The 25,480-nt window shown below is 36.7% G+C and overlaps 1 protein-coding gene across 2 annotated transcripts in view; it reads left to right on the forward strand.

Moving 5' to 3' along the window:
• SLAIN2 (SLAIN motif family member 2) overlaps positions 1–24,538 on the forward strand; it is a 36,214-nt gene extending 11,676 nt beyond the window's left edge. The window contains exons 3-9 of one of the 2 annotated variants that reach the window (XM_075025450.1): positions 4,510–4,674; positions 6,177–6,338; positions 7,577–7,936; positions 10,358–10,495; positions 15,550–15,627; positions 20,014–20,332; positions 21,869–24,538. In XM_075025450.1, coding sequence (XP_074881551.1) covers positions 4,510–4,674; positions 6,177–6,338; positions 7,577–7,936; positions 10,358–10,495; positions 15,550–15,627; positions 20,014–20,332; positions 21,869–21,935 — 1,289 coding nt within the window. In that variant the 3' untranslated portion in view covers positions 21,936–24,538. The remainder of the gene's footprint in view (positions 1–4,509; positions 4,675–6,176; positions 6,339–7,576; positions 7,937–10,357; positions 10,496–15,549; positions 15,628–20,013; positions 20,333–21,868) is intronic. The other variant, XM_075025460.1, reaches the window with a different exon arrangement.
• The last annotated feature ends 942 nt before the right edge of the window (positions 24,539–25,480 follow it).

Raw genomic sequence — 25,480 nt, forward strand, 5'->3', positions numbered from 1 at the left:
CCACAGGCAAAGACTGACATTCTAAACAATGAAAAGTACCCAGATCACAGGGATTTAGGAATGATGATACAAGTTTGGGAATTTGAATACTATTGAGTATTTAGGACTGGATAGCGGTTAGGTAAGGCATGAACAATTCTGTTCGTGGTTTTAACTTCTTCTCAGAACTGAGGAGAAATCTTCCAGAAGTACCACAAATTGATACCCTAAGGGTATCCTTAAAAATTCATAGTTGAAGCAGAGTGTCAGGAAGCTTCCCTATGAAATGGACAAACTTGAAAGTTTGATTATTCAAATGATGTGCCTAGGCAATTTTACCTTTTTTTTTTCCTTTTTTTTTTTTTCCATAGACCTGAGAATCTGCCTCTGGCAGTGATACTTGCAAGAATACTGCAATTCATCTATAGTACTAATAGGGGAAAATATTAGCAGTAGAAGAGATGGGCACTAATACTGCTGGTTGGAGCAGATTGCATGGAAAAATTAATTTGTAACAAGAAAGAAAATTGTTCTTTAGAGCAACCAGCCTACTTACAGGTGCAGGGTAGCAGGAAGCTCCACTGGAGAAGCCAAGTAGTGCTACTTGTAACCTTGTGCGTGTTTCCTACCCCACAATTTCTGAAATATCTTGGGACTTTTATTTTACATAGTACTTGTACTTCATGGACCCATCACTTAACGTATTACTAGTTACTGGTTCAGTTTATCAATTGCAGGTCCAGTCTCTGTGGATAAGGCTCTTCATGCTACTGTTACTTTCCTGAATCCTTGTTGATGTTTCCTTTGCCTTGATTATTTTCTCTTTGTCAGTTCCTATTGTTATGTCTTTCTAATCTAATATATTTTTGCTGTTTCTCAGTCTCAAATGCAGTCTTGTATTCCACATCTTCCTCTTTCTTCTTAGGAAGTAATCTTTTCCATTGTGTGATAATAAAGGAGGGAAGAGCAGCTTTCAGCTCCATGTTACTGTGGGCAGTTACTGAGAACACAGGATGCACAGTGCCTTGTTGCTTGTTAGTTGAGGTTTACAATTGCAGAGTGAGTCCTCGTCAGTGTTGGAAGCATGGTCAGACTAGAGGGAACCTTAGGTATATTCTGGTGCAAAGAGCTCTCTTAGCCATGCCTCAAGTCCTTGATGTGAAGTGCAAGAGTGTATTTCATATTGGCTGCAAACCATGGCTTCTACCGTGTGGTGGTTTAAAATCGTATATGGGTAGAACACATCAAGAAAGCAGCAGCAGGAACAGAAATAGTAGGTGGAAGAATTTCTGGAAGAGATGCTCTATTAAGACAGTTTCACAGAATTAGAAAAGAGTAACTTTGGTTGTATTGCAGTTTTTACTGGGGCAGTTTTTATTTAAATATTTGAAATCAAATGCATGATCACTATAGCTGGTAGAACTGTGTGGCTGTATATGTAAAAACTGATATATTTTCCATGCTGAGTGAGTTTGACTTTTCAGTTAAACATTGAACTTGTTCAGAATGAACTGTTATTTAGCTACCTTTCGTCTTGATAGATTTTTGCTAATGATTGTTTTGAATTACTATGGGGACAGCTGGAATAAATTTGTCACTTAATTGTAACAAAAATAAATATCAGGTCTCTAGCATTTGGAAAAATGCACCCAATTAATACAGTAGATCATAACCACCTAAGCATGAGTTTTCTGCACTCAAATTTTTCTATTCCTATTTTCTAGAGCAAAAGAGAGATTCAACACCAATTTAACCAGATGTTGACTAAAATAAATTAGATGCTGCATACTGTTTCTGAATGTTATAAAAAGAAAATTTACATTAAAATAAAAATGTGGATCATTAACCCTCCCCTCTGGTGTTATGAAAGCTAATGTTTCATCTAATATAGTATCATTTTGATGTTAAAATGAGTTATCTGTCTTACTAATGTTGTCTGACACTCCTAATAAAGACTGTATCTCTAGTTGTTGCAAAAATAGTAATGTCTTACTAAGTTACAGAAATCCCTGTTGGAAAAACTTTAAGAATTGTAGGTCAGAAAAATAGTTTGAATCCAGCTTTTTTCCTGGGGAAAAATAAAGTGCTGAGGAAGGTAGAAGTTCACATTAACTAGGGTGAAACTGCTATACCATATAAAGTGTCATCATGTACCAGAGCATACTTTTTATATGTAACAAAAGTATGCTTTCTTTCATCTAAAGAAATCTGTATGTGATCAAATATTCTGTATCATTATGGGTATGTATGAAGAGCGTGTTTTGAAGGTTATACAGTCGTACAATTGTTTTCTACTTTGTGGTTAGTATTTTAAAATACTTGTCTGTGTAATAAGTATGAAATAAAGAATTGTTGTGCAGACTTACATTTTAGGGTTTTTTTTACTGTCGTTTTCGGCAAGAGATGAAAAGTAAATTTTTTGGCATGAGAACAAAGATTCAGTTGGAATAGAAGCTTTGGGTTTCCTATGTGAATGCTGGAAGAACTCGCTATCAAAGGAGCTGTCTCATCAGAGGCAACCAGAATACAAATGGCTTGTAATTACTAGTTTTGTTAACTGAGCTTTGTAGTAAAATGGAGATTTTCCTTCTGACGCTCTCAAAATAAACTGGAGGTACCTCAAGAATACTTGCTAGAATTCATTTAATGCACTAATTGCTGAAATTAGTGTATATCATTCAAGTCTTGCAGTGAAAGCTGGAATATAAACTTTCCAGCCTCTATGTATAACTGTCTTTTCACTCTAATTCAAACACTAGTAATATTAACTGGTTTAGACTTCAGAAAGGATCTTTACATGAGGTACAATTTAAGGAATCTGCTGCAAAGTCAACTTCAATTTCTGCTGCTTTTGCCTCTGCGGTGCATTCTGCCATCCATTTGGTTGGATGATACACTGTTTTGGGCGCTACTAAAAACTAATTCACTGGTGCACTCAGTTAAAATACTTGATTTTTTTTTATTTTTTTTTTTTACCTAAATCCACCTTATTAGGCTGGATAATAGTGCAGCCCTACTATTGCTTGTACTGAATAACTGAGGAGGTAGTGACTGAGAGCTAAGTGGGGTGGGAGGAGGAGCTGAAGCAGGCACTGCTGAAAGCAGCATTTCATGCAACTGTTCCCTCTTTTGGCTTCTTGTAATGTCAAAACAACAACAAAAAAATCTTACACTGAATAAAAGAATTTTTAGTAAGCAAATTAGAATTTAATTCCTTTTTTTTTTTTTAGCTACTACTATTGGTAGCCTAATTAGTACTGCCCTAATTGAAGCCCTTTTTCAGTAACAGAAATGTCACACAATATTCTTTGAATAGCTTAATGCCTTTTTTTTTTTTAGAACTGCTTGAGTGTATTGCCATACATTTGCCAGGCCTATTCTTGTCAGTTTATAATATATGTGTATAGTTTCAATACTGTTATGCCTTAAAGAGAGTTTAGTTTTTAGCAGCTAGGTGATCTGCAACTTAATCTAATTTAGATTTACACACCATAAAGTTTGGATCTCTAGCTTTCAGTTTAATGTTTTGCAATTTAATTTGTTCTTTGTTAAAATACAATTCTGTTTGGCATGAAGTACTTCCAGCAATGAAGGAACTGGCTTTACCAAAAGTGACCAAATCTCCTTTGGTTCCCACTCCCCCATTGAAGTTCCATTTTCTATTATACTAAAATAAAATGTAAATTTAGGAATAAAATAGCCATTTAAGTAACTATACAAATCATATACCTGGCTACTACAGGAATTGCAGTATTGTACTGAAAATGTTCACCTGTGGTTAAAATTAATCTAAAAATACTTTAGCATTGAAATATTTACAATAAATAGCAAAGTACCCAATTTTAGATCTTAAATTGTGGAAAGGGTTGAACCCCATGGACATAAAAATACCAAAGCATTAGAACAGGAGGTATACAGAAGGGAATAATCCTACAGTCAACTTGCTTTATTGTGCCCAGTAGGTTCATGGTACCCAGAAATATAGACGGAAGCATTTGCCATGCTTAATGGTTTTTCATTTTAGCATATGCTTTGGGGAATTTTATAGGTGGTATTGCTTAGTTCTGCAGTGCCTGTCTTGGGGTTACTGTTGAAATATTGTGTGATCTAGACAGGTCTCTGAATTCTGGAGAACTAGTCTTCATGGTGTGCTCTGGTTTGTATGTAATTGTGTGTAGGAGGTATGTTAGCATAGCTTAACTACTACTGTCTTTTGAATTGCTTCCCTCCTCCTTCCTAATGCCTACATTGAATATCTTGAAGAGAAGAGATCAGTTGTAGTGATCTTGGATCTCATTTTTCCAAGGAAAATATTTGTTGCTACCTTGTCTTGCACTCTTCTCCCACTCCTTCCACGGTATGGTTGTGTCTAGGAGATGAAGAAGTCAGTTTAAAATCTTCCTGGTGACTGAAATGTTCTACTGTGAATTGTGTAGTAATTAAATCACACTGAAGATGCCGTATAGTATTGTATTCATTTTTCATTGGTTCCTTCAGTATAATTTGTCGCTTTTCTCCTCTTTCATACAGCTCTCAAGAGACAGAGTTTGTACAGCAGCCCTTTCAGTGCGGTCAGTTATGCGAGCTCCTATAGTCCAAATACTAGTAGCCCCTACAGCAGTGGTTTCAACTCTCCCTCCTCAACACCAGTGAAATCTGCTTTAGTGAAACAGCTCATACCTCCTGGTACCTCAGGTAAGTGTGTGTGAGTGTCTGGTCTCTCCCTTTCTTCTTCCTCCTCTTCCTTTCAAAACATGTGCTCAAATAGATTACATTTGCATTGAACTAGAGTAAGAAAGACACCAAAAACTTGTCAGTCTTCTGTAGGATGTTTGCATCATGCAGTATTTAAGCTTTTTAGAAAAGGCTTTTTTACGGACTTTCTGGCATGAGATACATTTAAAATGTTTTCTCTGGATGTCCATGTCCCTAAAATCACTGATGCATATTAGCAGTTAGACCAAAACACATAGCGTTAGTTCTGTGGAGTCCCAACATATGTAAGCTGCTTCTAGGATTGGCCCTGTAATTGTCTGGGATGTAAGTTGCATAGTAGGTGTTTAAAGGTTAGATGTTGGTAATTGTAAAGTCTTTGCAACTAGCCTATTACTTATTAGCTGAAACATTTGGTATGCAATGTATCCATCAGTACCTCTGACATGTGAACAATATAATCTAAGGAAGAAGCATATGTTTTAATTAAAGGCATTCCATGAGGCTTTGCAGTCATCAGCATAAACACTAACTTCTGGCAATGTTTTCTGCCTTTATGCTGCACCATAGACACTGTCTTTGCATCAGAAAAATTGATGCCTGGAACATGATGCCTCTACTCTCACATCACAATGTTGGCTTATTGATGCCTCTACTCTCACATCAGAATGTTGGCTTAATATATATACTTTAACTCGAGTTAGCTTGCAGGGAAGATGAAAAAATATTGCATTGACAGTCCAACTATCTGTAGTTTGCTGGGGACTTGTAAAGAGAAACCTGCACTGCAGTACATTCACCAGAGCCATTACCCAGGTTTTGTTTTAATCTATGTAGCTCTGCTGTGCATTGTGTGCTACAATGCTGTATCTGCCTGCAGGACAGAGAGATGAAATGTAACTGGCAATAGGGTGTCAGCCAGAAGGCAGCAAATGGAAAGAGTTTTTTCTGGTATGTTATAGTTTAGCAAAGGTATATACATAGAACAGGAAGTATTTTCAGATAAACTGTATTTTAAGCATTCCAAACTGAATCAATATTCATTGGATCAGCAAGTCCTTACTGTGAAGAAAGATATAGTCAAGCTTATGTCTTACAAGGTAGTGTGCAGAGATGAAAATGAAAGCACAAATGGAACAGGTATGCGGTTGCTCTTTCTGTAAGAGCTATGCAGACTTCATAGCAGTTGAAACTTGGTACAGGTAGACCACACTATGTCATTAATTTGTTTTACCACCTTTATAATGATTTTATGAAGTTGCTTATTTTTAGAAGGTAATGGCTAAGCTCTACTTGTGTAAATTATATTTTCAGCCTAGGTTCGCAATCAAATGTTTCAAATGATCTGTCAGTCTCAACATCTCAGTCATAATCTGTTTTCAGATTCGTGGTTCTTTTACTAGGAAAGGAAATACAACTTGCCTTTTTTGCCCCCTTTTTTTTTTTCCCCAAACATTTCCTATTACTTTATTTTCTTTCTATAGGTCATCTTAAAAGTTCAGCAGATAGAAATCCTCCGCTAAGTCCACAGTCCTCTCTGGACAGTGAATTAAGTGCATCAGAGATGGATGAAGACTCTATTGGGTCTAATTACAAGCTAAATGATGTTACAGACGTGCAAATTTTAGCACGAATGCAGGAAGAAAGTAAGTATTTTCCATCCTGAAAACGAAGTGGAGCAGCTGATCTTTTTTTTTGTTGAATAACTGCAGTAACACCTGCTTAGCAGGAAGGGAAAAGGGATGTAGATTCTACTACGGATGTACAAATCTAGTTCTCCTGAGAAGGTTGGCTAAGGACTTCTGCCTCCAGGATAAGGAAAGGAAGTTACTGTGCAGAAGTGTTCTTTAGGAACAGTGGACAAAAGAAATGCTAGAATATGAATTTGTAGCATATAGTATATACTAAAAAGATGGTGGTTAGACTGAACTACTGCCTGCCACCAGTCTTCTCAGGAGGTACATGCCTTCCTGATGTAATCCAGTCTTGTTGACATCTGTGCTTAAACCATGATTTAAATCACCAAAATGTAAACTCAATATGACAAAGAATAGTTAAGAAAAGCACCTGTGTAGATATCTCTCTTTTATTATAGGTTTAGTTGAGACTTTGTTGTTTTGTCCCTCTGAGACTGCAGAAAGTGGTAGTAATTTCAGTTGTCTAAGTGGTCTCCAGACATTTTTACTGCATACCCCATCAGTGGAAAAGAAACCCAAATGCCCAATATACTTTTTTAAATAAATTATATACATCTGCTACTCTACGAATATACTACATACACAAAAATACACAAATGTACGCAAAACCACAGATTTTAAGAGGATGAGATAAAGATGAAATAAATGCTATTTTAAAAATACTATGTTAGGAATAGTACAAAATTTTCTTTCTCCACCCCAGTGGATTGTTTTGCATACTCTGTGGGGTGCATGTACCCCACTTTGGAGACCACTGGTCTAACAACTCTTAGGTTTCTCCATGGGTAGCTTATCATATAGCTTTTTGTTACATTTACTAATACACTGCAATAGACATTTCCTTGTGGCTGCTATAATTGTTATAGGGTGTTACATGATACCAAAATTAAAGTGTAGCCTGTGTTGCTAGTATCCAGCCTGGGAGAGAAGATGAACAAGTACGCAACACACCTATACTGATGATTGTTGTAATAGGAAAAGGAATGAGCTCACCTAGTTATTTCAAGACACTATCAGCTGGTAGATAAGTTCTTTGGTACTAATCTGGAATTAATTTAATGTCTCAGATAAAAGTTAAGGTGAACCAAATGTGAGTTTGAGCACTGGGTAGATATTTGTATGCACTGTCTCTAGTTTGAACCATTTGTGGGCTGGAAGCAAGTAAACAATGTTCTCATTGTTGCCAGGCCTCCGGCAAGAGTATGCAGCAACTGCTTCTCGGCGTAGTTCTGGTTCTTCTTGTAATTCTACAAGGCGAGGCACGTTCAGCGATCAGGAGCTCGATGCACAGAGTTTAGAAGATGAAGAAGATGGCACACATCACACAGTACACCCTGCTGTTAATAGGTTCTCACCATCACCTCGCAGTTCTCCCTGGCCTTCACCAAAACAATCTCCAAGAAATTCACCTCGCTCCCGATCACCTGCTCGAAGCATAGAATACAGTAGAGTGTCACCCCAACCTATGATTAGTCGTTTACAGCAACCTCGCCTTTCACTTCAAGGCCATCCTACAGATTTGCAGACTAGTAATGTCAAAAGTGAAGGTAAAAGCTCTGTCTCAAATTCATTACACAAGTAGTTGTGTAGTTCCTGTAAAGGATTTTCGTCAGTGTGCAGTGCTAAAACTGTATGCCTGTGTAACATCATGGTTTAATCTCAGAGTTGTTGAAGAAAAAGCAGAGCAAGCAAAGCTTAAGTTCTGCTGGGGAACCCTTACAGTTAGATGAGTTGATAGGCTTATATTTATTTTAGATGTTAACCAGTCACGGCGGGTGTAATTGAGTTTTGTGGTGACCAAGTTCTGTCTTTGGCAGGCAAATGCACTAAAACAAAGCAGAGCCCAAGGGAAACTATCATTCATCAGTAGGGTTAGGCTTTGCAGATGACAGAATAAAATGCAGGGAAAGTAACTGTGGTCATATAAGGGTAACATGGCAATTTATGCATGCTTGTAGCCTCTGAGATAGCTGAATGCTTGCTTCTGGCAGTGCAGGACTCTGAACTGTTTGAGCGTAAACATAGCCTTAAAAATATTAGTACTTGTCATGCACTTTTTTGATATTTTAGATATTTCAAAGCTGTGCAAACTGCTGCGTAATAAAAAATAAAGCTTGCAGTAAACTTGACACATTTATACTATATTGGCATAGAACTAAATAATGTAATCCTGATATGATTTTGCTTCTTGAATGTACTTTTTCCTGGTAGCAGTCTGGCGGAAGCTCCTTTAACCGGGTTGAAATTTCATAAGCATATTCCCATTTTAACAACTGTAGTTATCTGGCAAATAAAATCTTAAATTCAGAAAGAATATACATTTAGATATTAAGAATTCACTTTACTTTTTTTCATCTTTAAGGTAAGCTGGATGCAAAATGTCTGTAGTAGAGATGATGTAGAAATGCATTTTTAAACAGTTTAAAATTTTCTGGGTGTGGTTTTTTTTTTTCTTGGTGTGTCATCCCTGTCCTCCACCCCACCCCTCAATACAGCAAAGAGTTCTATGCCACTTACAGAATTTCATTGACTAAGAAATTTTAGAATTTTAATCAGGAAAATCAGCATGCTAGGCTAGAGCTTTTGGGTAAGAGGATCCTGCAAATGTAACTAGCTATTTGAGAATATATTTGGCATAGTGGTTTGGGGAGATTTTAGGTATATAGGAAAATGTACAATGCAAAAGCTAATCAATTATATTGTGACTTAGTTGAGAATTCCTTTCCCATTCTTTTCTGGGGTTTCAGGAAAGTCTTAATGTATGCTAGGTGAGCTACAACAAAAATATCCCATGAGAGGCAAGGTATCAAAAGCTGGTATCCCACATACCAGAGGGATTAAAATAGAGCGTGTGATCATGTGCTTCTGAAACACTTCCAAGGAATTGTCTTACAGTGGGTTTTTGCAGTTGAATGTTGCTTGGATATTCAGAGTTGATACAGCAGCAGCCAAAAAAAGTTGTTTGGGATTTCTTTTTTTTCTCTAGAATGGTTAGAGGGAAATTTGATTGATAGGGTTCCACAATGTACCAACTGCAGTGCAAAGCAATGTAAGCTACTAAGTGCAGAAAGTACACATGTAGGAATATTCAGCCTATGAAGACTCTTACTTTTGTTTTCATCTTTAGTGCTTGTGCATGGTTAGCATGCTTCTTTTCTGCATCCCTCTACAGAATCAGGTTGGCCATTCCTCCTGACAAGGCATCTGCAGTCTTCTATCCAAAGTATGTCATCAACCCAGCTCTGCATGGGTTGAAGATACATAGAATGTTATTAGACTTGAGAAATATTTAATCGTGTCTTTTTGTATTCTGTGAGCGATGGTACAAATTTTAGAAGACCCTTGAAGAACCAGTATTAGCTGAATAGTCAAGTCATATGTGAAATATGAAGCATAGCTGGACACTTCAATAATTTTGAATGTTGTGTATGAAGAGTTTCTTTCCAAGTGGGTGGCTGTTATTTGTTGTATAATGTGCTGATACGGGACTGAGTAGTCCCAAAAATTGACTCAAAGAATAACCGTGTGTTTTTAATCTTCAGGAAAGCACTCTGTATTATAAATAACTTTCTAGGTAAAGACTTTGAAAACTGTGGAAAAACTGCAAATTAGGTTTGCCTATTCAATTTCCATAACAGTAGAACAAAACCCAGGGAATCATAATCCAGATATGTTTCAATTTCAAAACACACTATGCTTGACTTTTTTCACCACAGGTGAAAAACATACATTCTGCTTTTTTATATAGAAATATTTTTGTATGTGATAGATCTGAGAATAATACAGAACTTTAATTCAGGATAATGGAAGAACTGTAATGTAACAAAATATGCTTTTAAATTGCAATGTAGTTTTATATGGCTAACATTTTGTGTCACTTACATTTGGGATTCAACTATGGGTTCATAACCTGAAGTTTGTCCAGCATCAGACTACATGTTGTGGTATCTTTGTATTATTTCGTACAGAAAAACTAAGGCGTAGTCTTCCAAACCTGTCCAGGACATCTAACATCCAAGCTGAGTCTGTGAAAAACAGCAGAAGTGACTCAAACTTCCAAGTGCCAAATGGAGGGATACCTCGCATTCAACCTCAAGCCTCAGCCAGTAAGTACCTTTAGTGACACTTCAGTGTATATTTCAGAATTAAGTGATGGTACTCAGCTGGTTTCCAGTTTCATGGCAAAGAGAAATGTTGCATGCCACACTAGAGATGCTAATCTTGATTTTTTAATCATACCTGTGAATCTGCTTTTTTGGTACACAAAATCTGGTACTGATTATATTCAAAGAATGTCTGATCTCTTACTAAGGTATCATTCATAGTTTCTTAAAAGTATATGTAGAAGTACTATAAAGAGTATAAATACAGTAGTTAGACATTTCAGAAACTGTTTTCTGTGATTTACAGAAGTTATAATGCTCTGTGCTATTGAATTTTATTTTCAGACTACAAAAACTTACTAGGCTATGGAAATATGTACCTAGATGATGTTTATTGCTTTTTTTAACTAGTGAAACCTGATCTGAAAACATTCATGCAAGTTTAACCCTTGTTTGCAGTTTCTTTTCTTTTGTCACCTGGAAATTATATATTCAGTTGCAGATTTTATTTACTTTTTTTTTTAAGTGTTGGTTACTACTTAGAAAAGGTTTGGATGAACCTGTGTCCCATGAAATAAATTAGCCCATTGCTGGACTAGTGGCCACTAGTTTGTCCAAAAGTGAACTGCTGATATGAGAATGCTGCTAATCTCACAAGTCTCTTGAAAATGGTGACCTTAAATAAGCCAAAGCAAATGCAACTTAAATATGCAGTGCTTCTTGATATATCAATATTGACAGTTCCTGTTGTTTAAATGTTTCCTGACCATTTTATTTTAAAACAAGTTTCAGAATTTAATAATCTTGTGTGACATTTCCAAGGAAAGAACACGTTATGAATATTATTATGTGTAGAGCTTTGAACTATAAAAGTTCTATGATAAAAGTTCATCAGTAATTAAATATTTGATGGGGAATGTAAGATAATATTTGAGAATGAAACTTTTTTTTTACCTATTGAACAGGCATACTAGCATACCTAGTTGGCCTTGTTAACCGGTCCTTTCAAAACAGTCTGTTCATGCAAACAACTACAGTTAAATACAGAATAAGGAATACAGACTATGCCAAAGACTACAAGATTTCTATCTTTGTAGTGGCTCAGACCAGATATAAGGGTTGTGTGGACAGTCAGTCCCAGGTGTGTGATAATGTAGCCAAAGAAGTTAGTGTGACCTTGTGATTGTTCATATAGGTTACCCCAGCATCCTTTCACCTTGCCCCCTTCTTCCACTATTCACAAACACTCAGAAGGTGGGATTTACAACTGAAAGGGCATGTGTGTAGTTCAAATGCAGGATTGTTATCTGTTAGGCAGGCTTATTGAACTATAATGCACTTGGAGCAGTTGGCCAGCAGATCTCCAACTGTGTTATTTTTGTGATAGGAAGAATAATTCAAATGACCTGAAAGAAAATGAAAGAAAAAGTATTTTTAGTAAAAATCTGTACAAATTTTATCTGGTGTCTTAAAATTGAGTGAACTGGGAAGCGAAGAGCACAGAGGGCGGCTTAGTTGGCTAGAAGGCTATTTCCAGTATCAAAAGTATATTCACAGTGAAACTTCATGGAAAGATCAGACAGCAGAAGTCTCAATATTCAATATTTAGTGAGTTACTTCATTGCAGGAACCAAAGTACTGTGACTTATGTTTATACATATATAATTTTTTCAACTTGTGGGTGCACTAAGAATCAAATCATTATGTAATCACCTAAATAATTAGGTAAATTTGCTTGCCTTTCATGGGAATCTTTCCCCAAATGTGAACCACTCTAGACCAACTTACATTTAAATGTAAGTTAAGTATCACTAATAAAGCCCAGACTTCTAGCTTTTACAGTTTCCCTGCTCTTACAGATGTTTGTCAGAGTCTTGCTATTGACAATCGTAAAACGGTTTGTGTATGAAGTCAATGAGTAAGTATCTTTGCTTAGTCTGGATTAAAAAATTCTCTGCAAAACTGTACATTGTATAAAAATTTCCAGAATTGTGTCCTTTTTATTGTATACTTTTTGTTTTATTGATTTTATATTTTGTCACCTTGCACAAAGCACTGTTAAATTGCAGCAAATTTTTGTTTTCCCTTGGCAATGACTTCTGGGTCTTGCGATTGAAAGCTTCCTCATATACCTGCTAGTTTTGCATGAGCTTACCTTTGCAAGGATGCTGGCTTGCCACCCGAGGTCACTACTTTTCTCCTTGTCAAAGATCTGCTGTTCATAATTTACTTGCACATTTGCTGTGGCTGCAATACTGAACTTGCTATGGTTGCTGGCATTCAAAAATGAGTTAGGAATCCAGTAAGTTTCTGAAAAGACAATTCTTGTTATGGTTACACAGGCAAATTGTATATGCTTGTTTAAGAATAGAGGGGAGACACTTAAAATATGTTTAGAGGTACAACTGTAAAACATGAAAACATTTGGCATTTTAAGTTTTAGCTGTAATGTGGTGAAAAATCCAAATTCTTTTTGAAAAGAGATTGAGTAAATTAAATAGCAGTTGTAACTTAGAATTTTCATTTACATCTGATTCTCCATGCTGTTGTGCAGAAAGTACTTTTTTATATGAAAGCTATTAAGTATTTCACCTTAAAACACTATAAGATGCTGTAATAGTTGTGTCCTCCAAGGAACAGGTATCTTAGACTTTGAAGTGCTAGAATGACAGGAAGTCTCTGTATTTGGGTCCTACACCACATAGATTGTGCAAAGCTGTAGAACTTCTAGGGTGGCTTCCACATAGGAGCTACATGCTTTCTAGTGGATTGTGTGTGATACTTTTGTGCTTACCTGGCACTATTAGCACATGGATGTCAAATCTTCAAACAGAGTTAAATATAATACTTTTTCAAAGAACTAAGCTGTAGATTGTTCAAGCTATCAGTGAAATAACTAGTCTGCTTGCTAAGATCCAGCTGCTTGGCATGTTCAGAGTAAAAGAAGGGAGTGTATGTTTTGAGGAAACCATTCCAGTATTCCAGTTCAGTTGATAAGAAGTAAACGTAACTACATGTACTCAGCGTGCACCATGTGTGACAGGTAGTGTAATAGCATATGGAGCACTTCAAGAGCAGCAAATAGTGTGGGTAAGCATGCATTCCACGCTTATCTCAAACTGCATGTTTCCTCAGCATTGCTCAAGTTGCACTGCCTGAAGTTCTTTTCAGTGATTCAGTGCATAGAATTGTTTAACTGTTGAGTCTACTTCCTGGAGTCTCCATTGAGAAGAAAGGAATTAGATACATGTATTTTAAATCCTTTCCATATCATCCCACATCTCTGACTTGCAAGTAGTGTAAATAATGATGGGGGAAGAAACTTAGTGCCATGTGCAGCAGCATATTTAACTGAATGAATTAGGACAAACCAAATTCAAGATCATAAATATGAAGGACGAAGCTGTTCTTCATTTTGTGTGGTATAACAAAAACACTGATTCAGTAAAAAATGGTATAATGGAATCCTTGTGGACAGAAACACTCTGGCCGGTGGTCTGCCTCACAGAATTCCTAGGAATTGTGCTCATTTTTAAACATCTTACTGTGCTTAATTGGCTGTTCGTGGGTATGCCTTGAAAGTTTATAGCAAGACCATGTGCCAGAAGTTGAATAGGAATTACATATTGCTATATGGTTTTTTGCATTAGATTCTAGTTGGTAGAAGGAACAGGTTTTTTTATTCTTAATAGCCAAAGACAGCATTTTATCATGTTTATAAACACTTTAATTCCTTTTTGCTATTTGTTGAAAATGACAGGTTTTAGTTAGTTATTAAGACTAAAATGAATAGATGACCTAGTCACGTTTTCAGAATGAAGGCAAAACACATGATGAACTTCTTTTATAGTTCCCAAAATACCGTGAATTTTGCACTGACTGAAGGATAGGAAAGGTGATGGCAGTTACTATATGCTGTCAAGTTTAGAAAAGGATTAACTAATATTATTAGGATTCTAATTTTTCTTCCCCTGCCTTCTTCAGAGTGATATCTACCAATTGGTGATAGGATTACTGAGCTTCCTTACTCAGGGTCAGGATCTTTATGCACAGCTGTTCCCCCATCTTTCTTCCTTCTCACTATGGAACTAAGCCTTGCTAGTGCAATCAGTTTTATGCTGTTATAAAACTCCATACACTGAGGTGAGCAGAGATGTTTATTAATACATTATCATTTTAAGAAGCCTTTGTGTAGGCAAAGCTTTATTTCATTGACTACTTTCTTCCTACCCCCATTAAATACACTGTGGTGAAAATATGCTGAGTTGATGCGTTCCTTCTGGCAATAGGTAATTCTCTCCTTGCCAAGATTCTGCAGCTCTTGGAATGTTGGCTTTCCTCTTGGTAACTGGTGGGTAGTGAGGTCATTTCAAGGCAGTATCAGCCCTTGAACATTACTAGAAAAAAGGCAGGACATAGGAGCAATAAAAAACAATTTCTCTCATGCTGTCTACATGCTGGCAGCTGATAATTCTCAGTGTTACATCTTTGAGACCTCTTGCATACCCTTTTCGAGAGAAAAAACCCAGACATCTGTCAAAATGGCTTATGTTTGCATAACTGAAAAATACAATTTGTTTATATGATGATCGCATTTAGACAAAGATTTATGCCTTTGTATAGTGTTAGAATATTTTTTTGAGAACTCCTTTGAAGAGTTTAGTCTTGCTAGGTCAAATATGACAGTTTAATTTTCATCTTTGTATCTAATCTTGCACTTGTATTGCTGTAGCATGTTTGCTAGGTGGCTTGTTCTCCCTTTGGTGTATTAATTTTTTTTGCCTTTCTGGGCGCTTTGCCCTGCAAGAAGCTTTTTACTCTTACAGAATCTGCGCATTTTGCACTGCAAAATTTCTGACACGCTCCTCTAACTTTTTGCCCTTAAGAGCAAGCACCATTTAAAAAAAACCCACCACTTCGAGAGTCATAACAGCTTTTTGAGTGTTTTACTCACTCTGTTCCTTGATGCTTCACAAGTGGATGCAATTCTGAAATTCCCAGTAAATTTAGTTTTCTTATCTTCTTAGACAAATATAACACTTCTTGTCTTTCAACAGCTCTGCAAAGGCAGAAAAATTTGCCTCGTGCTGCCTTCAAAACCAAACAGTTTCTTCAAACTCCATCTACAAAAGGAGGTAATTAACTTACAACCTCTTATCAAGCTCCAGCAAATCTCAGATAATTGTTCACCTGCATTAAATCCCACATATTCTAGACTAATAAAATGTCTGTTGCATGTCGAGATTAACCAAGTGGTCCTTGATGTATGAAAGTTAACTTTTTGGTCTAAACATTAAAAATGCAACGCTGCATTATAGAGGAGAAAAAGTATTAAATTGGATTTTGAGATAAAATCCAAGGATTGGTGGCTTCTAGCATTAATGAGGAAATCTGGATTGGAAAAGTAGACTCCTGAATCCATATTCGTTAGGGCTACATTTGGATAGGAGTTTTTTGAATCGTAAAATACCATTTTTAAAACAAAAGTTGTAAAAGTTGTTCTTTTTTTTGATTGTGCAAAAATACAGCAGGCAAGTGAAAATAGCATCCTTTGTGCTGGAAACAAAAGCGAACAAGTTTATCCTTGAAAAGATGAGCACAGTATGTCAACTTGTTTTGCGCGTACGTGTGCACATGCTTGCGCTTTCTCTTTTCCTCTCAAAACTGGAAGATTAACCCAGCATACAGTAATTTAGATTTGTATTTTTTTCTCAAGGAATTGGAGACTATTGTGTGTAATATTCCAGTTTGCTAATGGCTGAAGTTGGCTTCTTTTTGAGGAGAAAATGAAATATATTGAGTCTCTAATCCAATTAGACAAGTTTTAACTGGTTTTTAATTAATAAGCCTTATATGTGACACTGTCTCAGTTTCACTACTAAGACAAAACTAGTTCATGATTTTGGTTTTAAGCATAATTGGTCCTGTTGTCTATTACGGTCTAAAAGATCTCATTTTAAAGATCCTATTTCACTTGAGACCAATTCATAAGCTCTATATATGCTAGAATCCTTTAAGGATTGTGAAAGTCCTTTGTGCAGGTGCTGAGGGTGGCTGACAAAATTCATGTATTTCTCTCAGCAGTTTAACAATGCTAAACTTCTTTGAGTCTACTTCATTCTATGCAGAAAGTTTTAGCAAAGTATAATGACTTTGAAACAGATTCACATGGCTTAGTAGGTCTCTAACAGTCCCAATGTTCTGCTTTGGCATAAGACCACCATCTCAATTCCTCTGCAAAGCTTTCAGTGCTGTCTTTCCAGTTGGCCATGCCTTCACCTTCATCTGGATGTCTGGAACGCTTATTAGGTCGATGGCCTAGTCTGGAGCTGTGGAAATGTACAGAAAATTAACTTCTCTTTGAGTTCATATTATTTGTAAAGTTTTACTAAACCTTAGAGAATGAGGAACAGAGCATGTTGCACCGCCAGTTACGTATTCCAGTTTATAGTTGCCGTCATTCCTCACTGCAGATCAGGACCCAACATGTTCTTTTCAGTTATTTGCTATTCTATAGTCCTTGATCTGTTGATTTTCTTGCTTCTGATCTGAGATTCTCACAAGTATAGATGCATTATGCAGTAATGAAACAAGTCTGAATCTACCTTCTTTTAGATTAAAACCATTACGCCTTGTCCTATCACTACAGGCCCCGCTAAAAAGTCTGTCCCCATCTTTCTTATAAGCCCCCTTTAGCTACTGGAAGACTGCAATAAGGCTTCTCTGGAGCCTTCTCTTCTCCAGGCTGAAAAACCCCAACTCTCTCAGCCTTTCCTCGCAGGAGAGGGGTTCCATCCCCCTGATCATTTTTGTGGCCCTCCTCTGGACCTGCTTCAACAGGTCCATGTCTTTCCTGTACTGAGGTGGCAGAACAGTTTATCAATTCCCATTGTTTAGCCTCATCTGTTCTTTTGTATCGGTCTTAATCATCTCATCATGATGGTTATGATTTAACTGCATTAGAATTGATTCTGGTTTCAAGTCGGCATGCAGCAGCTGGTCTTGGGGTGCAAGCCAGGTAAGGTGGTAGCTTCACAGCATTCTACTTGGTCAGGTGGGGATCTCTTGCCCCCTGCCTGCAATCCAAGACAGAATCTAGAGAGGGTGGGAAATCTAAATGTCATGATGGTACAGTGCCATTTATTTTTATTGTTACCAGATGTTTTAATTGTAGTTGGTTCTAGTTGTTTAGTTTCTAAGGAGATAGAGTTGTGTAAAGTTGTTAAACACTACCCTTACATGTTTACATGTTTTTATTTAACATGGATCAGCTCAATACTGCACATAGGTATACAGTTATCAAATAGCCTTTGACTAAGGCAGTACCTCACTCTTTGTGATCCTGTCTTATGAATAGGCCAAACTGAGTTTTATTAAATATTGAAAACTGCTCTAAGACAAAATTCTTTATATGTAGAGCAGAATTATTAGGCAATTTGCCAGAGATTGCATCATGTGGACTGCTTTGGAGATTGCAGCACATTGGAAGACAATTCATTCCTTTATGTACAAGAATGAATACAGCTCTCAGCAATGTCTGCAATGCTATGCTGACAGGAAACATTTTATGAATTGACAGCTCAAGTTGGAAGCATGGTAAAATACGGTCAACAGAAAACTGGAGAGAATGGAGAGGACTAATTTACTGGATGCTTACTTTCACTGGGAATGCGACAAGCTTTCTTCACTTACAGCTTTTCATTGCTTATATTCTGTACCTAAAAACCTTTTCCCCATTGTGCGTATAAGAGGCCCAAAGCTGTATTCAGTTTTTATACACTGGCGTTGCTCTGTTGGTCAGTTGCTAACATGATGCTGTATCTGTGTTCCAAGCAGGTGTAATGAGAAGTTTAGTGATAAAAGCTCCCTACGTTTACACACTACATTTACACTGTAGAATCACTTGGAAATTTTGCAGAGTTGATTGAACCAATGTTACAGGCAATGTCACATTTTAAAAACTAATATGTAATCTTAGTCCTGGGAGCACTTTGCTGCTCTTTTTTGTCCAGTCATTCTGCTGTTAATGCTTTCCTTAATCCATCTTCTGGCTTGACACCAAGGTTTTTATTTATTCTCCTTGCTACTTACCAGCTGTCATGTATTGTTGACATCTCTGCCACCTTTTTTGTCAGCTTTTCCCATGAGCGGCTTCATGCTGTGTTTGATATTGCTATTGGTGGAAAGGCCCTCTTGGATAATCCAGAAAGGAATCAAATCCAATTCACATCTGTAATGAGGCACATGTTAATCTTCCTAGACATCCCCTATAAGAAATGGCTTCAAAATACAACCTGAAAACTACCACTTCCTCTGTACCCCATTTAGGATGCCACATTCCTGTTATTACTTGTCTCTTCTCTCACTCCTCATGTTCTTAGTGGATCTACCTTGTAAAATGATAATAAAAGCTATGTGAAGGACCATCTTCTTTATGCACAACATCTGTCAAAGAGGATGCAACTTTGGTCTCTGTGTAAAAAAAAAAAAAAAAAAAAAAGTTTATTTAGTGGAGGAAGGAATAGTTCATGCAAACTCACTAAATGTAAACGTGGTTTTGTTTTACTTTCCTGATTTGATTGTCCTATGTCGACTGTTACTGACCCACCCTAATCAGTTTGAAAAGCTGGTGAAATTCCATTTCAGTATTAAGATGATAGATTAGTGTAAGTATTCTGTTTAGTGATACATTATGCATAATTTGAAAATGTTCCTCATGTGAAGAATTGTGTTTAAGGTTTGGCATTATCAAAGAACTGTTGAATATTCTGGCTTATTAACCTTTCCCAGAAAGGACTTGATAAAGACCTTACATAACAACTCAGAAAGTATTTGAATATAGATATGTGATGCTGATAACTTAGATAATGTTTGCAAGAAGAGGAAGGCTATAAATTGTTACAGTTGTCTGGTTTAAGTTTCATAGCAGCACCTTAATGTCTTTGGTGTTGGGCGTTGGCTGACCTTATTTTTTTTTCCCCATCAGCCAATAAATCTGCAACATGACTATATCTTTAGGTGAATGCTAATTCAATGCATCTGGTTAAAAAGAACTGCATAAAAAAACCACTAAGATGCTCTGCACCCAGAATTTCATCATTGAAAGCTAATACGCATGTTGAATCTGTATTGCACTAGAATACTGTATTCGTCAACATGTTCTTTCAGGGATGGGAATTAGGTTCACATGTTTCTGAAGCAGTTATATTTCTTCTTAACAAATATGTTCTCCTCTATTTCTTTTGACCTGACTGATATAACAGTTAGAGCCTTACTAGTATTACTTATAAATCCAGATAAATAAATATTTGTAGTAAGCAAATGGGGCATGAGAGTTATGGTATCAAAAAACACATGACAAAAAGGACATCTGAATTCCTGTTTCTCATTGCTGCTTGATTGGCTGTATTCCATTATACATTCCATAGTGTTTGAATATTCACATAAAGTAATTTCCTGGTTTTAATTTCAGTTATACTGTAACTTAAGCTTGCAAGTAACTTCTGCATTTTATTTTCCAGTACCTTCTTCAAGTAAATTCCGCTCACCTGCAGCACCGTCTCCCCTAGCTCTCCGACAACCAGTGAAAGCATTTAGTAACCATGGACCTGGTTCAGTTGCTTCTCCAGAAGCCACACAGCTGACACACAGTAGTTCTTCACCAGGGCCTCTTGCAGCCCAGAGTCCAGGCTTGCCAAGCCCTGCCAGCAGTATTAACAGTACTACTCTTACCAGACCGGCAGGGACAGCAGGGATGAGGAGTGGTTTGCCCAGACCCAGTGCCCCTTCTACAGGGGGCATCCCAGTGCCTCGTAGCAAACTTGCACAGCCTGTTCGCAGGTGAGTATGTGACAGGCAGTCTTAGTTTGAAGTTTTCATAATGAATTTTGTATATTGTGTGTTTGTGCTTCTCCTTCTTGCAGTTCTTATTTTGATCTAAAGGTCTTTAGAACAGAAATGGAGATCTCCATGTGAAGTATTTGCCTATGTTTCCAAAATGGTTTTGAAGCAAAACTGAGAGAAAATGATTCTTGAATTAGAGAGCAAAGGTGAAGGAGTGAAAATGAAATGAATAATGAAAGCTACTGAACGAAGTAAATAAAGTGTTTTAGTCTGGGCTGAGAAGGCAATGAGAATTTGTCTGCATGTGGTAAAAAGTTAGCAAAATGTAGCTGGCAAGTGAAAATTCATTTGTACCACTGAGTGACACATTCTGAAGTAAGAACTAATTTCCTCTTGTAATCCATAAGTCAAGCAGTGGCACCACAGTGAGAACAGTTTCTCTCCTTGGGCAACTAGAAACTTTAGGAAGGAAGACACATGAGGACAGAGGAGGCATCCATAGCATTTGCTAAACTTAATGTAAAAATCAATGCAGTTAACCCACAGGACAAAACAGAATTTTCAGCTTAAACATAACCTTTGTGCTAGCACCCCGCTGTAGAAGTTGCTTAATGTCAGAGTGTTTTGGAAAATGACCACAAGAGAGACTGAGTATTAACTGGAAAGGCTACATGGACAGTTTGTCTTCAGGAGAATCAGAGGGAAGTGATACATAACTTAAAATATATGCTCATAATGCCATGCTGATGTGGATTTTCACTGAAGGTGTTAAGTGGAAGCCAGCTGACATAAAGAAGCAGACATCGATGAGAAATATTAAGAATCTCCTTAAACAGAAAGGATAAAGAGTTGGTCTCCAGTACCGTAAAAAAGATAAAACAGCTGTAAATAGCAAAGTGGGAGTTCTGTTCTGCAGTGAGTGCTGGGCAGGGGAGTGACAAGTGACTGTCACAGTATTGACTGTTTTGTGGTCCGAGTCTGCACTGTCAGCAGTATGAAACTTTGTGTAATAAAAAGCAGTTGTTTTTGACAGAAAGTTCTTAATAGTAGTGAAGTGTGGTTGTCCAAATCACAACTTACCTTATAGAAAAGTGTTTCACCTATTAAACTTGGAGAGCTTTTTCTTGTATCTGTACACAATGCAATAATGAAGTATCTATGAATGTGAAGATTTTGATGTAAGCAAAATGTAATACTCTAAACAAGGATTTTCCTGTTTATACATCACTGAAAAAAATGGCCTGTTTTTAGACGGTGGCAGATTAAGTTTGTATTCTCACAGAGTATAATAGCAAAAAGTTTTCTGTCTATTTATGCAGATACTTTTCTGACACGGTAGTTGCCAAGACACAACACACAGAACCTGAAACTGAAAATACTTTGGGGTTTATCTTAAGTAAACGGTATTGCTGAGAAGTAAATGAGTGAAGTGTATATTTCAATTATTTTTAAAACGTTTAAATTATTATGTATTGTAGATGGAGACTCTGGCAGTTACGTATGAAACTGAAAAATAATCTCATTTTATTTTAGATCATTGCCTACTCCCAAAACCTATGGCAACGTGAAAGATGAGAGTTGGAAAGATGGCTGCTACTGAACTGCAAAGTTTAATGCAAAGTTCCAGTGCTCATGGATGCTTCCTCACCAGGCTAAAGGACAGCTTGATTATACAAACTGTTCAGATATGACTTTTGGGATTTGTGAAAATTCCAGATTTCTCTGTCTCTAATTAGCACAAACTGACAGAGATTATAAAGCAGCACTTTAATGACATCTAACATCAGATGTTTGGTGGTCATACAATCACTTCTACATTAAATTGCTATCAGTTCTGGGGGCGGGGTTTCTTGCTTGCTTAAAATGTATCAATATGAGCATTTATGACAGTGGCCAATGTCTGGGCAAAAACCTAACGAATGCCAAAGAAATGCCCATCTTGAAAAACAGCAAGTATAACAGTCAACTTGCATTGTCCAAACCTTCATTTTCAGACTGTTTTAATTCAGCAAAAAAATTGGTGAATATGTACTATTAAAATAAGGCAACGTTAATCGGAGCTAATATTCTGATTGCAGACTGCTACAGTGCTAGTGAAACATTGCTTTTAACAATTGTATGAGATTCTCGTTGGGGAAAGTGGTACGTACATCCTTCAGAAAGAATCAGAATTTACTCTGGAGGATTAGGCAGAACAGTAAGTAGTAGCCATGGCTTTTATTAACATTAAAGGTTTGAATGTAGCAGACACAAATGCAACAGTACAGATTGCATCTTTCCTATGTTGATTTATCAGCTTTACATGCTCTTATATGTTTGATTGCCAAAAGGGCTTAGTATCAGTTGTACAATCTTTCTAACCTTAAAGTTCCTGGCTCAGGAAAGATGGCCTTTGCTATTGTAGCCACATTTTTAACACATGGCTCACTGTTTGGGGAAGACTTTTTTTTTTATAGCAGGTTTCCTTACAAAGGAAAGAGCAAGTTGTAATGTTAATTTGTTCTAATACCATCCCATTATGCTTGCAGCCTGGAGCAACTGTAAATGCTGATAGTTAAGGAGAAGGAAACACAACTATGCACTTGTAACATAAAAATTTTAGGTAATGAGTTGACTCTTGATGCCAAATGATACTCATTTAGGTGATGTTCCATGGTATGAGGGAGTTTTCTGTATCCTATTTTTTTACTTTCATCCATTTCTTAAATTGGTTTATTTTAAATTGTAAATATTTTTACAGAAGATATTGCCCATGTAAGTGTGTTTAAATATGTACTTTGCCTTACATATGTGTATCTTACTGGTAACAGAGTATGAAACCTGCTATGTCTGTTTACAAGCTATTAAATTCCTCTGGTGGCTCTGACTTATTCTAACACATTTGCTCAGAACAACTCATTCATATATTTAGCATTTGAACCATTGTTTTCTGTTTTGGAAGACATCATACAAACATTTGTAACTAAAGTTGTATTGGGTGGGACTAGTTAAATGGAAGGGATTTTGTTTGAAGCTTTTTCAGTATTTTGGATGTACAGTTGATGAAGTAAGAGAATGTGAATGGTATATCCTTTGTGCAATGACTGACAAACACTACAAGTTGGATTGGATGGTAGGTAGCCTTCAACCCCATTAGTATCTGAGTTTGGAACTGCTGGTGTATTTTGACTCCCACCACTAAGAGGATAACTAACCCTGAAATTCTAGCACTTGAATTTTAGGCCAGCATTAACATATTCCTGGATGAAAAGCCATGCAAATACTACTTCACTTGGAAGAAGCCAAATAGGAAGGAGTGGAGACTAATTTGCAGCTCTAATTACTCAAGCAGACTTTGGGTTGATGAATGACTTCACACTCCAGACCAAGATCTGTGCTGAGACTTTGAAGTCAGGGTATCAAATATACTGTAATTCAGTAAGATTTCAGCAGGGGTAAAGAAACTACCTTGCACCAGTACACCAGTACATACCACTAATCTAGCCTTGTGTCATTCACTGGCACAGATAATGGATGTCAGTATCTCATATCACTATTAAGCAGAAGAGAGGACAAGATCAAATGCGCATATTCTTACTAAAGCCCAAATTTTAACATTTCAGCATTTTACAAAGCAATGCTGCAGTCTTCATTGAAAAAAGGTGAATTTTAATCGGTGGATTTTATCAAACACTTGCTTGACTTTTAAATTTTGAAAGTCAGTTTAGATGACGATATTGGGGGTTTTACCATGGCTGCATCAAACTGTTGTGTATGTTTCCTTAAGTTAAGTAATTCATCACTTGGGTAAGTTCAGCTTAGTTTTATAAGGATTCTTTTCTCTGCTGTTCTCCCCTGAAATACAGCAAATGACTTCCTGAAAAGACAGACTGTCTGTTTACTAGAAAGCCTTTGTGCATTACCAGTTTATTGATATCAGGAAATCACGGGGCTCTGTGTTTAGAGATTTACTGCAGAAGTGTGGAAATATGGATTTGATAAACTAGTGCCTATGATTTACTTAACTTATGTTTGATATAGTAGTAAGGGTTTTATGAATGTGGATTACTTTTTGTGCCAACAGCTCGGAATTATTGTATGTGTGTAGGCAGAAGGACTTGTTCTGCTTCCAAAGTTATTTAATTTTTTTGTGTTTGAATGTTTTTGTAAGTGTTAAAAGTGTAAAAAAAATATATATATATAAAATATTCTTACCACAAAATACTTTCTGGATCATTATTTTTATAACAAATTGTTTTTAAAAGCTTTTAGAAATTTAGAGGATATTGGTTTAGGGCTTTTTGGTTGGGTGGGTGGTTTTTCAAGAATTGTATTCACTTGGCGAGAAGTTAGCAACATCAGCTTCTGCCCCCTACAATTCATGAACTGAGTACAATGCTGTATTTGGGTAAAAACTGTGATTTCATTGACAGACTGAGGTAGACTTGTGTTGTGCCTCTGCTCTGGAAGGACAATGCGTAATTCAGAGTTATGTGAAAAACTGTATTCTGAATTTTCATCCAGAGTGATTTGTTTGTGCAATTCTAAGTACAGAAGCTGCTGTTCTATGTTTACAGGATTTGTGCTCACTTCAAACCACCACACAACACAAATTTTTAATTTTGAAAATTCTGGAATTTATGCAGAAAATTGAGCAATGTAAAAGTGTACCTAGTAAGCCTTCTTTGAATTGTTAGGTATGTGTTTTGTCTAGCTCATATATGAATGCCTCTATCTTTTGGCTCACATACAAGCAAGAAGCTTGTTTTGAACTTGGTAGCTTTCTGTAATCTGCGTTTTGCTACAAAGTAACATATCCAATACTAGTGTGAATGCCATCTTTTTCTTATTTTGGTAAATAAAGTTAAGCTAGACTTACTTCTATTTGGTGGCCACGTAATAAAACTTAACCCGTGAGGCTCGCTATTAATTGTTTATCCCAGCATAGTCCCCTATTTTGTAATAAAGCTAGTAGATGTTTCCCCCTAGTTAGCTGACCTACTTATGTGGAGCTGGCTTCACACCTACTGCTTCTAAAATGGGATCCCCTACCCCTCCTTTCATTGCTTTTTAGTTCTGCAGTCAAGTACTGTTTGCCCCACACCCCTTCAGGAAAATAGAGCAGTGTCAAAATCACAGGCAATTAATAGCCTTTTGTGTTTCTCT

The sequence above is a fragment of the Buteo buteo genome, chromosome 1 (assembly GCF_964188355.1).
Source record: "Buteo buteo chromosome 1, bButBut1.hap1.1, whole genome shotgun sequence".
Taxonomy (NCBI): Eukaryota; Metazoa; Chordata; class Aves; order Accipitriformes; family Accipitridae; genus Buteo; species Buteo buteo.